The 15,945-nt window shown below is 41.7% G+C and overlaps 1 protein-coding gene across 1 annotated transcript; it reads right to left on the bottom strand.

Annotated features, from left to right (window-relative positions):
* Positions 1 to 931: 931 nt before the first annotated feature.
* LOC310965981 (interferon-induced GTP-binding protein Mx-like) lies at positions 932 to 8,460 on the bottom strand (the record flags this gene model as incomplete). The annotated part of the gene is made up of 12 exons (XM_083939757.1): positions 932 to 1,751; positions 2,167 to 2,424; positions 2,509 to 2,585; positions 2,689 to 2,847; positions 3,243 to 3,384; positions 3,471 to 3,593; positions 3,674 to 3,752; positions 3,860 to 4,058; positions 4,189 to 4,327; positions 6,859 to 7,013; positions 7,137 to 7,271; positions 8,274 to 8,460. The coding sequence occupies 12 exons, from the start codon at positions 8,458 to 8,460 to the stop codon at positions 1,479 to 1,481; spliced, it is 1,926 nt and encodes a 641-aa protein (XP_083795883.1). The 3' UTR covers positions 932 to 1,478.
* Positions 8,461 to 15,945: the final 7,485 nt, after the last annotated feature.

The following is a 15,945-nucleotide window of genomic DNA, read 5'->3' as shown; positions in this document are numbered from 1 at the left end:
CCTCGGGATCTTGTTCATGAGTGAGGGGACGATGGAGCGTGAGTTTGGCCGGAGTTTCGCAGTCGCTAAACCGCACCGTTGTGACAAAAAGAGAGCAGAGCCGGAAGGCAAAGCTTTCGATCTACTGGTAAATCTTCGTTCCTACCCTCACCTATGGTCATGAAAGCTGGGTCATGACCGAAAGAACGAGGTCGCGGGTACAAGCGGTCGAAATGGTTTTTTTCAGGAGGGTGGCTGGAGTCTCCCTCAGAGATAGGGTGAGAATTTTCAGCCATTCGTGAAGAACTCGATGTAGAGGCACTGCTCCTTTGGGATGAATGGAGCCAGTTGAGGTGGTTGGGGAATCTAGTAAGGATGCCCCCCTGGGCGCCTTCCTAGGGAAGTGTTCCAGGCACGTCCAGCTGGGAGGAGGCCTCGGGAAGCCCCAGGACTAGGTGGAGAGATCATATCTCCACACTGGTCCCTGGGGTCCCCTGCTAGAGCTGCTGCCCCCGCGACTCAGTGAGTGACCCTGTTCCTGCGTGTTTTAGGTAGCTCCCTCTTCTAACACACCTGATTCTAATGATGAGGCATCCCTTGACAAGATCTGTGTTCAGAATTTACACAGCGTATTTCTCACATAAAATCTTATCAGAAGTGAATTTTAGTGATGAGCTAGCATACAAAAATTGTTAAAAACCTGTAGTTTTTGATCATAGTTGAGTGCATGGATGAGAAAAGTCAAAAAGCCTTTTGTGTAAAGGGCATATAAAGGAGCCCTAGGAATAGAGGAAATGTGGCTGAAGAGGTCTCTACATTATGTTTTTATTCTGTATTCTGCCACATTTTACATGCCGGCAAGGAAAGTGCAAAGCAGGAATATGATAAGTTTAATTTTATGACAATACAGTGTGTACAACACCACATACTGAACAACAGTGGACATGTCATGTTTCACAGTAAAACAATTATGGAGCAACAATTAACATGTAAAAAATATGCTAAAAGCAAAATAAAAACCCATCTATAAGGCCACAAAAGTAGTGGAATGCTTTAGTAATGCTGGACAAATATTACTATCTTCAGCATTTTTATAAAGGCATTTAACCAACAATAGGCAATCAGCAACTAGTAAAATAGTAGAGGTCAATGATGAAATGAGGTACATTTTGTATTTTCTGCATTATCAAGGCAGAATCTCTCCCACATCCCTTCTTCTTTCTGAAAGTTTGTTGTTAAATCTTGAATAATAACACCCACCCACCTACACACATAGGATATGTTATTCAGGAAATATTTGAATGGAAAAGTAAGAACATGGACTACAAGTAAAAAAGAAAAATGTATGAGACATGAGCAAAAAAAAGTATACTTCAATTTGTAGTTCAAAATATAGTCTATTCACACATAGATCTAAAATGTGATAATGTAACAAGAACCTCTTTTGTTATTTTACATTGAAAGACTGTCATAATTCAGCAACTTCTAGAAATCTGGTTTTAGGATTTGCACTGCAGTTGTGTTGTGTTGAAGTTGTATATGTTCATACTAAAGTCAATCAACAGAGCACGTGCCTTTGACAAGCGATCAAGGCGCTTCTGAAGGTGGGTTCTCTTTCTTTGTATGTTTCCATCCTCTTGAAGCAGGGCCTCGGTTTTCACCTTGTCCTGAAGCATTTTCAGCATCTCCCTCTGCAGCTGGACGGCAGACTCCTGCAACACCTGGTAGCGGATCACCATTGGGATTTGGTCAGCCAGACGCTGGCCAGCAATCTGTGGTTTGGAGAGGAGGAAGTAAGAAGGAAGTAGGGGTGTAACGCATAGCTATAATTTAGACTTTGCAGTGCACATATTAAATGAAAATTTGTTTACTTGGCTCACGAAGAAGTGGACACATAAAAATGTCTAAAATTTGAATATTCACAGAATATATAATACAGATTATAAAAGATGAAAAGATTAAAATACCGCCTGCATGAAAAGTACAATGATACAAGAGTAAAGTGCCATAGTGACCATACTGCTAAATCAAACCATCATCAGTGGTAGCAGCATGTTGTAAACAAAAACATATATCTGTATCTCTTTGTCACAAAAGGAGACTGTGCTGTTTTACTGCATTTAAAAATGTCTGGGACGTATAGCATGCTGTGAGGCAAAAAAGGTACATCACACAAATTACACTTACTTGGTAATAGGATTTCAGATGTTTAATCATCTCTTTCAGGGTGGCCCCACTGTCATTGTTCACAGTACTATTGGTGCTTGTCTTCCCCGGTGTACTGAAGACAGATGTACAAGGCTGTTCATCTTCTCTCTTCCGCTTCCCTAACTTCTTGCTGTATGTGCTGTCCTGAGTATAAACAATCAACTCCATCTTAAACTGAGTCCTCAGCATGGACTCTGCTGCAGTCTCCTTGTCCTTAATAATGGTTTCAATCTTCATCTGAAGGACATACATGTTTGTCAGAAAATATTCAACAATGTTCAGTCGTATGTATACAGTAGTAATGACCAAGAGAAATGATACCTGAGCCGTTCTGATGAGGTTTGGAAATCCAACAAGACTGCTTTGTGCCAACTTAAACAGCTCTTTCTTCACAATCTCTGAAAAGAAAATATGAATCAATACAATACAACATTTAATAACTACAAAGGTCTTACATATTCAGATGGCCTGCAATCATTGTAGCATCATGACAAGACATGCCTGCCACTTCCTTGAGTTTCAGGACAGCCGGTCCTTCCAGCTGTTTGATCTGCTCCGTCACCATCACCTCGAAGGTCTTGTAGTTGATGAACCCTGGCAGTTCTCTTCCGCGATAGTTTCGTTCGTACTGAGCCACCTCTCTCCCAATATTCCAAGTGACTGCCATAGGGATGAATTTGTGAAAGAAAAAGAAGACACAGAAAAGGTGACACTTGGTTAGTAGTGGTCATTACTAGCATGGAAATCCAGACCCACATCTATCCAGACGTAGGGTCTGGCAACGAGCAATAGACCCTCCCAACTCAAGGGGCGGCAGCTACGCATGCATTTTTACAGTTAATGAGCTCCAACGGTGCAGAGCAAATTTAAGTTTGCGGTGCGTCTGGTTCCAGGGTAGGTTAATATAGCTGTCTGGAGCAAAATTACGTTTTTCATAATGAGAAGGAAAATGGTATTAAAAAAACAATCCTACTCAACAGTTTACCATAGTTTTGTGGTACGGAAATCAAGGAAAAGGTCACAAAAGGGATGTAATGAGTTGTTAATGCACGTACATGTTATTCCAGAGTTGTCTATGATACTTTTCCAGACCACAAACTCTTTTCTGAGTACGGCAAAGATATTGAGCCCGTCTCCAAAGTTGAGTTCCTCCCCTGTGGAGAGGCTGATAGCATCCTTTGTAAACGCAGTCACTCTCTAAAATATAGGAGGTTCAGATAAAAGAAGAAGGCAAGTTACTTTCAAATTGAGTAGGTGCAGTGATCTGTGTCAGCTAAACTCACATCAATGAGGAAATCAAGTCTATCAGTTGTGTCAGGCGGCGGTCCATTGCCACATTTGTTCAGCTCTGCCCGAGTCTTTGTTAGTTTCTCCTCTATCTGCTGTTCCAGTTGAGGCAGAGATCTCTGTGAATCACGCATGGGTCAAAACTTTAACACCTGAAGTGTGCAAAGTAATCTCAGGTGAACCACTGAGAAGTATTCACCTTGATATGATTCACTAGCTCAAGGGTGAGTTTTTCCGCCAGTTTGGGAACAGTGGCATAGCCTTCATTGTAGAGTATCCTACAGCAAAAATGAAACTACTATAGATGCTACACAACCTGTCAAACTGAATCATTGTTCATCATTGTTGTTTGCATAATTACAGTAGCTAAAAATAATTTACTTACTTGAAATGCACATGGCCATTGAAGAAAGCTTCCTCTCTTTCTATTGCTACAGTAAGAGGCACCGACTCTTTGATCTCCTTCTGACCTCTGCACTTGACGATCATGTAGCCCTTCTTCAGGGGGATGACGTCATTAAGAACAGTTGCAACCACTGTCTCTTCTGTGCCTCTGTCAACCAGGTCAGGCTTGGTCAAGATACCTGCCAGTGCGGGAGACACAGAGACACAAAGAGACAGAGAAACACAGAGACAGAGACCCCTTAAAACTATAACAGTACGTTCAGGTTTTGAGTTAGGCCTACTAAAAATTTAAAAATCCAGGCTATTTACCCAAAGTCCTCTCTCCATCAGGATCCACCTCCCGTGCCATCTTCAAAGCCTCTGTGGTTGCTATGTCCACGTTGCATGGAACAACCACCAAGCTAATAGTTTCTTGTTTTCTGATGAATTTGTGGATCATATCCTTTATCTGAAAGTATTAATTCATATTAGCGATGGGCGATATGGCCAAACTCTTCTATTAGGTAATTTAATACCTTGATAACCATATGTATCATGATATAGCAGTATTTCCTCATTTTATTAAAATGTTTAGTGCATTTTTTCCAGCTATACACTGACTATGTTTACATGAATATACACAAATGTGATGTAAAAACAAAACGTCAATCTTTAAATATTTTACATTAGAATTTTGGAGAAATTTGAGTTAGTATTCGCTTTTATATCATCAATTTACACATCATTGTCTAATATGATCAATATAATGATTTCATCATGATAAGATTGAATTAGAAGACGATTAATTATCATACTGAATTATCGCCCAGCACTTATTCATATAAAATTAAGTATAACTATAAAATAAAAAACTGTACAACTATCTAGGTACCATTTTGTTTGGTACTGTTCTAGTCTCACATAGCCAGATCTATCTGTGATTACAATGGCCTATGTGTTGTGTGAGAGTTGAATGAAAGCTTGACAGACATAGCAACAGCAACTTCAACAATAAAATGTTATAAAGCTCAGATAAAAAGTGGAACAGTTTGATTTCTGAGCATCTCGCTGAAAGAATGAATAAGTTCATAAAAGTTTAAAATGCATGAAAATGTTTTAGTTAAAAAAATATCATGCATTTGTATTAGGAACATTTCCAGAAAACTTTGAATGTTTCTGAAACTGTCAAAGATCTGAATCTCATCTCATCTCATCTCATCTTCAACCGCTTATGTGGGATCGGGTCGTTGGGGCAGCAGCTCTAGCAGGGGATCCCAAACTTCCCTTTCCCAGGCCACATTAACCAGCTCTAACTGGGGGATCCCGAAGCGTTCCCAGGCCAGTGGGGAGATAAAATCTCTCCACCTAGTCCTGGGTCTTCCCCGAAGCCTCTTTCCAGCTGGACGTGCCTGGAACACCTCCCTAGGGAGGCGACCAGGGGGCATCCTTACCACCTCAATTGGCTCCTGTCAACGCAGAGGAGCAGCGGCTCTACTCCGAGTTCTTCATGGATAGCTGGACTTCTCACTCTATCTCTGGGGGAGACTCCAGCCACCCTCCTGAGAAATCCCATTTCGGCCGCTTGTACCCGCTACCTTGTTCTTTCCGTCATGACCCAGCATTCATGACCATAGGTGAGGGTAGGAACGAAGATTGACAGGTAGATCGAGAGCTTTGCCTTCCGGCTCAGCTCTCTTTTCGTCACAACGGTGCGGTTGAGCAACTGCAGTACCACCCCCACTGCTCTGATTCTCCGGCCAAACTCACGCTCCATTGTCCCCTCACTCGTGAACAAGATCCTGAGGTACTTGAACTCCTTCACTTGGGTTAAGGACTCATTCTCTACCCAAAGTAAGCAATCCACCGGTTTCCTGCTATGGCCATGGCCTCTGTGCTTTTTGCACGTCATCTGCAAAAAGCACAGATGAGGTCCTCAGCCCACCGAACTGCAACCCCTCCCCACCACGACTACGCCTCGATATCCTGTCCATGAAAATCACAAACAGGAATGGTGACAAAGCATACACCTGGCGGAGGCCAACACCCACTGGGAATGAATCCGACTTACTGCCGAGGATCCGGACACAGCTCTCACTTTGAGTGTACAGAGATTGGATGGCCCACAGAAGTGATGGGAACCAACAGGGGAACCACCACCCCGGTCTGCCACTCCCTTAGCACTGTCCCAGACTTCCACACAATTTTGAAGAGACGTGTCAACCAAGACAGCCCCTCCCAACCCAAAGCTTTCAGCATTTCTGGATGAATCTCATCAATCCTTGGGGCTTTGCCACTGTGGAGTTGTTTGACTACCTCAGCGACTTCCACCAGAGATATTGACAATGATCCCCCATCATCCTCCAGCTCTGCCTCTGCAGAAGAGGGTGTGTTAGTCGGATTAAGGAGTTCCTCAAAGTGCTCCTTCCACTGCCTGATTACCCCATCAGCACACACCCACATCCCCAGAGCCAGCCCCTGCTGCCCGTGTCTGGTTCATAGAGGGCCCTCACTTGCGTGCAGCAGCGCACCCGACCCCAGCAGTTCCTCCTGTCAGTAGTGGCCCCACAGGACCGAAAACGATTTCAATTATTAAAGTAAAAGCGTGCATGTTCTGATTGATCTGAATATTTTGATTTGAATTAAGTTTCTATGTTGAAAAATGTGAAACGGAGTATTACCAAAAAATGTAATAAAGATTTTTTCCCGGAGAAGAACATAACTACTGATAACTAATTTGGCACACTTTTATAGTGTCAGACTAATAAACACACAGCACTCTTTGAGTAGTATTAATATTCAAAATTAATTTCATGAGAAATAAACCATCCGCGATTGGGGCATGAGCTGATATGTGGAAATGTGACCCATTTATGGAACTAAAGCATTCTGGGATCACTAAAGTCATGAGGATTCATCCTTTGAGGATGACCATTTGTACCAACTTTTATCACAATGCATCCAATAATTGAAGATAATTTCATGTCCTGAGTGCTGGCACACCTGGTCTCCAATGTTCTCAGGTTGGTCTTTTACAGCCACTCTGGCGATACCGGGTAGGTCAATCAGCGTCAGGTCTGGAACATCAGGAGAGGCGATCTCCAGACTGATGAGGTCACTACTTATCCCTGACCCTTTCCCAGCCATTTTATTCTGAGCTGAAGAGAAAGGACATGATTTATAATGATTACAAAGGATGGACGAGCCGGTCACTGAAAGGCAAATAAACCTTCTCCAATACTTGGCTTTTGTTGGTGACGTCTAAGAATACTGTTACCTACCTGCTCGAATCTCTTTCTCCACATCTGCAGGGTCTTCTATCTTTTTGTTGTATTCCTGGTAACTTATGTTTCCATACCACTCCTCTTCTTTTGTTCTCTTCATCTTCAGTTCGAGAGGACATCTTGTCACAATGCCTGAATTACAAAAGAGTGGAAAAACATTATCAGCTAGTCATCTGATAAACACACTATTGAAAAAATACAAATAGGCCTATGTAAGCTGAGCAACCACTCGGGTTAATGCTCGAAGGACCTTTATTTCCATGTATTTAACACGGATCGTAAACTGGTGGGGATGATGACTTTTTGCCTGAATGATGCAGCTTTAGTCATTTTTTATTGTGAATTATGTGGCCAGTCATGATTTCATTGCAACGCATCAAATAATTGAAGATATTTTACTCAGTACTGATCGTTAAACTGGCACACCTGGTCTCCAATGTTCTCAGGTTGGTCCTATACAGCCAACAAAGTAATATGTGTTTTATTAGTAGTCTATATGTTTTTGATTATTAAGTTGAGTCACAGGAACACTTTTTTTCTGAGGTCATATTTTCAAGGCTTTTTCATAGATGCAGTAATAGTTTTGCAGTTGATAGACAGCATCCCAAATAAAAAGTAAAAAAGTGAATGGTTCTTCTGTCTCAATTGCCCTTGCCTGGAGAACCAAATGGTGTTACCTTACCCCACTATCTTCTGCCTTGATAGAGCCATAGCTGTGCAACATTGGTGCAAAATTCACAAAGAAAAGTTATATTTTTATTCATTCATCTTTAACCGCTTTAACCGCTGTGTACCCCACCTCACGCCCGATGTCAGCTGGGATCGGCTCCACCCCCCCCGTCTTTCGCAGGGCACATAGAGACAGGGACGGACAACCATTCACACCTACGGGCAGTTTAGAGTCATCAATAAACCTAACACGTGCCTGGAAACCGGAGAACCCGGAGAAAACCCACGCAGACACGGGGAGAACATGAAAACTCACACAGAAGGGCCCCAGCCTGGATTCGAGCCAGGAACCCTCTTGCTGTGAGGCGACACTGCTGCAGCTGAAAAATCACTAGGCTATATCTGCTGTCATATGAGATTTGTGGATAGATAAATATATGTTTTGTCTCGTAGACAGTAACTTACCACTTCCTCGTGGCAGCGCCACCCCTGACAGCGCCTCCAACACGGAGCTCTTCCCCGAGCTTTGGTCTCCGATCACGGCGATAGCAGGCAGCGCCAAGTCCTTCTCTACACCCAGAGAGCGAAGCGAGTCAATGAGGTCAATGCAGGGACGCACCTTCTCCTCATAATGTTGGTTCAGAGAGTTCATGATGATGTTGTTCCCTGTAAATAAAGAAGGAATAAACTGACTGACTTGTGCCTGTGTTGAGTCAAGACTACACTGTTTGATAAGTTGATGCCACCCACGGATGTAGAGACGGATGCAGCGATCAAAAGAAATGAAAGTTAAGGAAGGTTTCGTTTCCTTGACTTTCGTTTCCTTTGTGATTAAAGGGAATAGACTGGGCGGATTGTGCTGCTGCAGGTATGCTTTGTTCGTGAGGAACCTAGAGCAGACACTTTGATCATGCTTTCAGGCTGCAAGTCACTATACGTGGATGAGTAATAAAACCAGTCCGAACTCAAATGTACCGAGGGCTGGGGAGTCTGATGTTGAGGTTAATGCAGGGACGCACCATCTCCTCATACTGTTGGTTCAGAGAATGATCATTCCTCCCACAGTCTCAGATAAGTCCACTCTGCACAAAGGCTCAGTGACACTAAGTCAGCCTCCTCTTTTTTTTCGGTACGTCTATGTAGTAGGCATTACGGTATAAGTAGTAGCTTAAATTTAAGACCTAACTTCAAAATAAAAGCAGTGCTCCAACCAGGGGGTCCCTGTGGACACTGTAGAGGAGTATAAGTACCTGGGGGTTTACTTCTATAATAAGTTGAACTCGACTAGAAACGCTGAGGCTTTCTACAAAAGGGCCAAAGTCGACTCTTCTTCCTGAGGAGGTTGAGGTCCTTCAACATCTGCCGGACGGTGCTAAGGATGTTTTATGAGTCTGTCGTGGCCAGTGCGATCTTCTTCACTGTCACATGCTGGGGCAGCGGGCTGGAGGTCGCAGAAACCAACAGACTGAACAAACTGATCAGGAGGGCCGGTGATGCCGTGGGGGAGGAGCTGGACACCCTGACGACCGTGGCAGAGAGGAGGATGCTGTCCAGGTCTATCCTGGACAATGTCTCACACCCTCTCTACGACACACTGGCCCAGCAGGGGAGCACCTTCAGCAGAAGACTCCTCGCACTCAGATGCACCACAGAGCGCCACAGGAAATCTTTCCTGCCTGTGGTCATTGCCTTGGAGAGTCTGTCACCCCCCTCTGTAATATGGAATCAGTCATAAACAATCTGTTCTTTGCACATTATTAAAGTACTTTTGATCTGTACACTGTATATTACTATTGTAAATTTGATATTTCATATATATATATATATATATATATATATATATATTTATGTATAGTATTCCTGTTTTTCCAAATATATGTTATCTTTATAACATTGTTGTTTGTATAGCTGAAGTTTGCAACAAAAATAATGTCCCCCTGGGATTATTAAAGTAGTTTTGATTCTGATTCTGATATTGTACGTTTGCATAATTGAATTTAATATTATTTCTTCTCATGAGTGTTGGGCAAACAAAGAGTATCATAACAGTACAGTATTTAAGTCTGTGCGTTGAGAAACATGAAATGATCAGAAAAGGCCCATAATAATCCAAAACCCAAATTCAGACTCATTTCAGTAAGATCAGCAGAATGGACATTTTAATAATTGAAATCATTTAAAAAAGAGTCCTTACGATTGCCATGTGCCACTTTAAAAGTCCTGTGTGTAACGTACATACATGTTGACAGTACACACCCTTACAAAACTGTGCATACAAACAACACAAAAGGCTCACATAAGGCCCAACGCTTAAACAAAGGCTACAATGAAGACGATGACCACAACAACGGTCAAAAAACTGTTTGCTCTTCCCGTCAGCAGCACACCTGCTGAGTAATTACCCCAGACTGTATGGTAATTAACTATTGCTGTATTTAATAAACAAATAAACAAAATACACAAATACACATATAACCAAAAAATGGCACACATGTATTAATAAGGTTTTATTGCCATGGATGAACGGGTTTGTTTTGTAACTTTAAAAAATTGAGACCTTCACCGACTTTCAACTTTGCTGTAGATTTCTTTTTAAAGGACTCAGGATGGAATTTCCAGGACACCACAAAGGATGTGATGTTTTGGAAACAAGGATGTGTTGTTATTCAGACTCCAAAGGTTGTGATTTCTTGCACACTTCCAAATCCCTCTCCTCTCTTCAGCTCACCTACAGCCAACAGTGATAGCTAAATTGAGTCTTCTAACCTCAACAAATGAACCGTCCACGCATGCTGTTCTTCTTTTACACATTCTGCAGCATAAGTTCTAAAATGGACCTAAGGTTGGCGGCTGTCCTGTGTATCGGCAGCAATTAATTTGCTGCTCCAGTGGGGAGTCAGACTCAGGATGGTCCGAGATCGGACCCCCTGGTGCTGGGGTTTAGGCTGGCTGAGGGTCCGCAGGCTACCAGCTATTCCAGAGTGTGTGTAGCAGAAGCATAGCATGTGTTGACTCCCTTTTCAACCGCTGCTGATAAAAATCTGAAATAATGTGAAATATGGTTTTAGCATGGCTAGCAAATGATAGCTTGCCTGCTAATGTGGCGAAATTGCTAGCTAGTTGACTTGGCAATACTGCCTTGAGTGGATAATGTCATAGAATTCATCCAGACTCCCGTGGCTGGTCTGGCTGGCTTGCAAATTACCTTATCAGCTAGCGTTACAAAGCAAGCAACGCCAGATCCATGCAGTTACAGTTAGCTAGCTAACGTTAACTTATTTGCTAATGTTAGCTCAACGAAACCTAAGCTGGCTGTGGCTCAGCTGTGCAGTATTGACATGCCGTAGGTTGCTTTGTGTTTCTGGCTGATGGAATGATTTGTAAACAGCAAGGTCGTGTTACTGTAAATAAGATTCTAATTAATTTTACAGCATGATACCAACATAAACATTGCTGAATCTAAAATCTGTTTTTGATGTTGAGATGATAACAATATCGTTTAACATTATATAATCTATCTTATATTGTCCAGAGGGTCACTATCTGGTTGATACATACAGTATTAAAACAATCACAGCGATTGTATTTAATGGATTTTTTCCTCAGCATGGATCTTTAAATGTGTGTTTAAGTTGCCCTTCCTCTTAAAGCTTTTCCCACATACAAGGCACAAATGGGGTCTTTCCCCCGTATGCGTTACCCTGTGAGTCTCCATGTCACCTTTTCGATTAAAGCGCCGACCACAGTCGGTGCACTGGTATGGCCGTTCCCCCGTGTGTATTCTCATGTGCAAAGTCAAAGCTCCACTCTGCCTGAAGTTCACGCCACATTCCTTACACTGGTACGGCTTCTCTCCTGTGTGGATTCTTACATGGTCCTTCAAATGGCCCGACTCTTTAAAACGTTTTGCACAGATGGGACAAGTGTGCCTTCTCTCCCTGATGGGATAATTTACATCTTCTTCTACTTCAATACCATCTCTCTTCTTACTGCGCAATTTGGAGTCGTGCCCCTTCTTTTTCCTCGTTCCTGTTGGTGTGAGCGCCTTAATCCACTCTCCAGTCACCACACCTTCTTTCAGTTTGCAGCTTTCTCCAACAGCATCTCTTCTCTTTTCCTCTGCTGTGTAAAATGTTTTTTTACTCAGCGTCTTCTCATGGCCACAGCTTGAAGAATGAGGCTCATCATAAACACGGTTCTCTGACTGAGGAGGGAGTTCATAGTAGTGGTCAGTATCTTCCTGAGGACTAGATATTATAAACTTTTCCCCTTTGATCCGAGGGGGATCAGGGTCCTGACAAGGGCTCCAGTCTTCCTGAGTGCACTGTTGCTCATCAAGCCCATTCAGCTCATGATGAGTGATCTCAAGTGGATCTAGAAGGACAAAGGTGTGAAAATATACTATATTATATTTCATACACAAACATGTCTACATCTATGCGTCATTTCACCTTTTATTTGTGTAATTTGCATATTCCAACCATAGACTGTAAAGAAGTGGATATAGCCATCATGATGTCACCCTTTTCTTCTGTTTTGTGGACTACTGGTTTGAACCCTTGAGTTTAGTATTTGACCAGTTTTGGAGCAAAAAGCGACCATATCTGGAAAAGAAGGTGGAGAGCATTTTTATGTTTCTGCACTGTGCTAAGCTAAACCGCCCAAAACAAGTTCACGGCTATTTTAATGTTTACAATTCAATGCATATGTGTTGCTAAGCCTCTGTCGCTACCACGGCAATATGTCATCACCTGCTCCACCCTGAAGCAAACTCATTAATAGAATGTATACTGAGGTATAAATAATCAATAATAAATAAATCAAGTGAGATGTAGGTTCATTTTCTCATAGACTTCTATATATTCATTATTTTTTTTGGAGCCATATTAGAACGAATGTGTGACACTTGTTTATGGGCTTTATTTTTCAGGCCCAGAAGCTACATCCACTTCTTATCCAGTCAGCGGTTCAAACAAAAACTCTTCAATTGGGGAGTTATTTCACCTTGCTGATGATAGCATGCAGTGGAAATGTCATATAATATTACATATATTTTATTAGGAAACTATAATTGACTGTGTTTTGCATCGTTCACGCAACTCAATAGCCAATAGAGCCTTTTTTAATGTATAATAGAATAGAAAATAAATACTTTATTGATCCTGGGAAACTGCAGTGTAACAGCAGCATTACACACAGACACATCAAAACAGTAATATAGAAATACAATATAAAAGATACATAGAAAATAAAATGTATAAATAAGCGGACTAATTGTAGTGCAAATGTAAACATATAATAGTCTAAGGTGCATTGGACAGATTGTGAGAAAAAAACATAAGGTGCTTCCTATTGAATTGTTAAAAAGTAATAAATAAATAATAGTAATAATAACAAATGTTTGCTTTAAATTGTGTGCTTTTACCCTCACCTTTCAGGGTTTCTCGCTGAAGTCCAGAAGACTCTGGATTTATTCCACAGGGGATCCGGGCTTCCCTGGTTGATGGAGATGTTATTAGCTCGTCACCGTCAGGCTCATCTTTGATACCTGCCGTCTGTTCAACAGCTAATATTCTGTAGAGGTGTGGGGGCTGACCTTCTCCGTTCACAAACTGAAGAGACACTGTGTTATCATACCTACAGAACGGTCCTCGCTGATCACCCCTTTGGTCATGCTCTTCTTTAATATGCAAGGTGCTGTGGTGATCAGAGCTCACATCTGGGGACCACTCCTCCTCTGGAGAAGCCTCAGGGTCACAGCAGTGAGGACTGACCTGGTGACCTGCTGAATGACAGGAGAGGGCATGAAGGTGTGAGATCAGAGATAAAAACAAAACACTTACATTCACATTTAAATCTCAAATGTGTCACGTACAAATTTCATTTGAACCCAACACATTTATTTATAAAACATCCTCATAATAAATAGGCTAATTTCCCACTGAGCCATGATTTGATAAGGGAGATGCAGCCTCATCACGTCATCATCATCTCTCACATTATGAAACTAAACAAACAACTGCGACTCTGTTATTGGGTGATGATTTCATCCACACACCTGATCTATGTAATTTGACTTCAGGCCAGAGGACCAGTGTTCTCAGGTGATCTATCTCCTGTTTGGATCGGCTCATTTCTCCCTGGTACTCTGTCAACGTTTTCTCCACCGCCCCGAAAATCTCCACCGCTGCCGCTGTCAGCCGCTCAGAGATGAAAGCGTTTAGATGCTGTAGATTGGCCATGTCTCCAAGGATGGTGTTTTCGGTATATGTGACAACGGACACTCTTTGTTTTATTTTGAGAGGGTGGGAGGAGCTCTCGGAGAGACTGCTGTCGCCCCCTGCTGGACACACAGCAGGCTGCACTTCGCGTTGAGCTAAATGTGCTGACTTCAGGTACTCACGGAAATGCTGGCACTCATTTGTTTTTGTTTTTTTTGTAAATCTTTATTGGATTGTTTTGATACAAAGAAACAACATACCGAGTAATTAATACATATACATTATATTCAAGAGCAGAGCCAGGGAGATTTTCAAATATATACATTAAACATAGAGCATATGTAAATGGTTTTAGCAGCTTTCTTATTTTTTGATTCAAAGATGGTTTTGTTGTATTGTTCAGTTTTCTTAACAAAAGCAATAAAAGAGGGTTTAGAGTCTGGCTTTGTGAACATGATAGTTTCCTAAAATAATAAACAACTTAATTAGGTATGTTTCTTTCAGTTTTTTACTTTTGTTGTCATGGAAACCAAACAGTACAGTAATCAGTAATGTTGCAGGACAGATCTTTCCAAAATGTGGTGGTGTCATAACAGATGTATCATTGTTTCTGAACACTGTCACTGTCGACCCTCTATACACCAGGGCCATGTCATGTCTTTTCCCTGGGGTAAGCAGCAGCAGGCATGACAAAGCATCGTCCGTGAGGCACAACGCCAGCTGCAGTGCTTTAGTCTCTAATGTCTAGCCTCCAGCTTGTGCCAACAGTTCAAATTGTGCCTGGAATGCCTCCCAGTCCGACCTACCCCGCTTGCCACAGAAAGGGTCCTATGTTCCCAGGTCTAACACTACCCACTAACCATGACCCTAACCGTAACCTGTAGCCCTAAGAAAATGCTGAATTAAATCTGCCAAGGCAGAGGCTTATGCAACCGAGAAACATAGGACCCTTTTGGGGGAAAAGGGACCGATGTTCCCGACCTGGGGAACATAGGGAGGACCCCTTCTGTAGCCAGCTAACGTTAACTTGATAACAATTGATAGCAATCAATTGAGGTTGTCAGTGAAATTAAGAATTAGCTAGATGACTAGCTATAATGCGCTTTTATAAAGTTAGTTGATTTTCCATTACATGCATTTAACTGAATCATCTATTATACAAATTAAATTAATTCTCGGAATTTTCAAACATGTTAGGCTATATAAAATGGCCAATAGACAGGTGCTACTAATACCTTGTCTTTTCTCTTTATAAAGACCAGACACTGCAGATAAGTGATTCGACTTGCCCTAACTCTGGACTTGATTTGACAAAACCGCTGTTACTTGACTTGACTTGCCAAAGTAAAAATAATTTAGCCAAGTCTACTTGAGACTTGGACCAAAGGACTCTCTGGACTCTTGGACCAAAGGAGTCACAATAAGTGACTAAAAAAACAGTGAAGAGTGCAAATGAATGTAGTCTTGAATAGCCTAAATTAGACTACTCATTGACAGTTGTTGTATTTTTTCTCCCGGTGTGAGTTTGTTTGTGTATTATCATTAACATTACATTTGAACCACAGAGGCATCAATTTTTCTCACAATCAGGTTCATGGTAGCCTATACTATAGATTGACTATGATAGACTGCAGCCACAAGATGGCCTCATTATTACAGTTTCTGTTTCTTCTGGGCTGATTTTTTTTTATACAATATATTATTACCACTAGTAAGAATATAATAAATTATATGTTTCGATATGTGTACTGGTTATAAACTACAAATGACAAAAAATGACAAAACACTATTTAGATCTATTGGCCCTTTATACAGTGTGCTTGTCAGTGTACAGTTTAGCTCAGATTATCATTGTGACTGACTTATGAAACAAGAAGCATCCCTCACAGATTAGTTTGTGTGGAGACCAAGGAAAC

The sequence above is a fragment of the Echiichthys vipera genome (assembly GCF_963691815.1).
Source record: "Echiichthys vipera genome assembly, chromosome: X".
In the NCBI taxonomy this organism is placed as follows: Eukaryota; Metazoa; Chordata; class Actinopteri; order Perciformes; family Trachinidae; genus Echiichthys; species Echiichthys vipera.
Note: the sequence above shows the minus strand (reverse complement) of the source record. Positions and strands in the feature narration are given on the sequence as shown.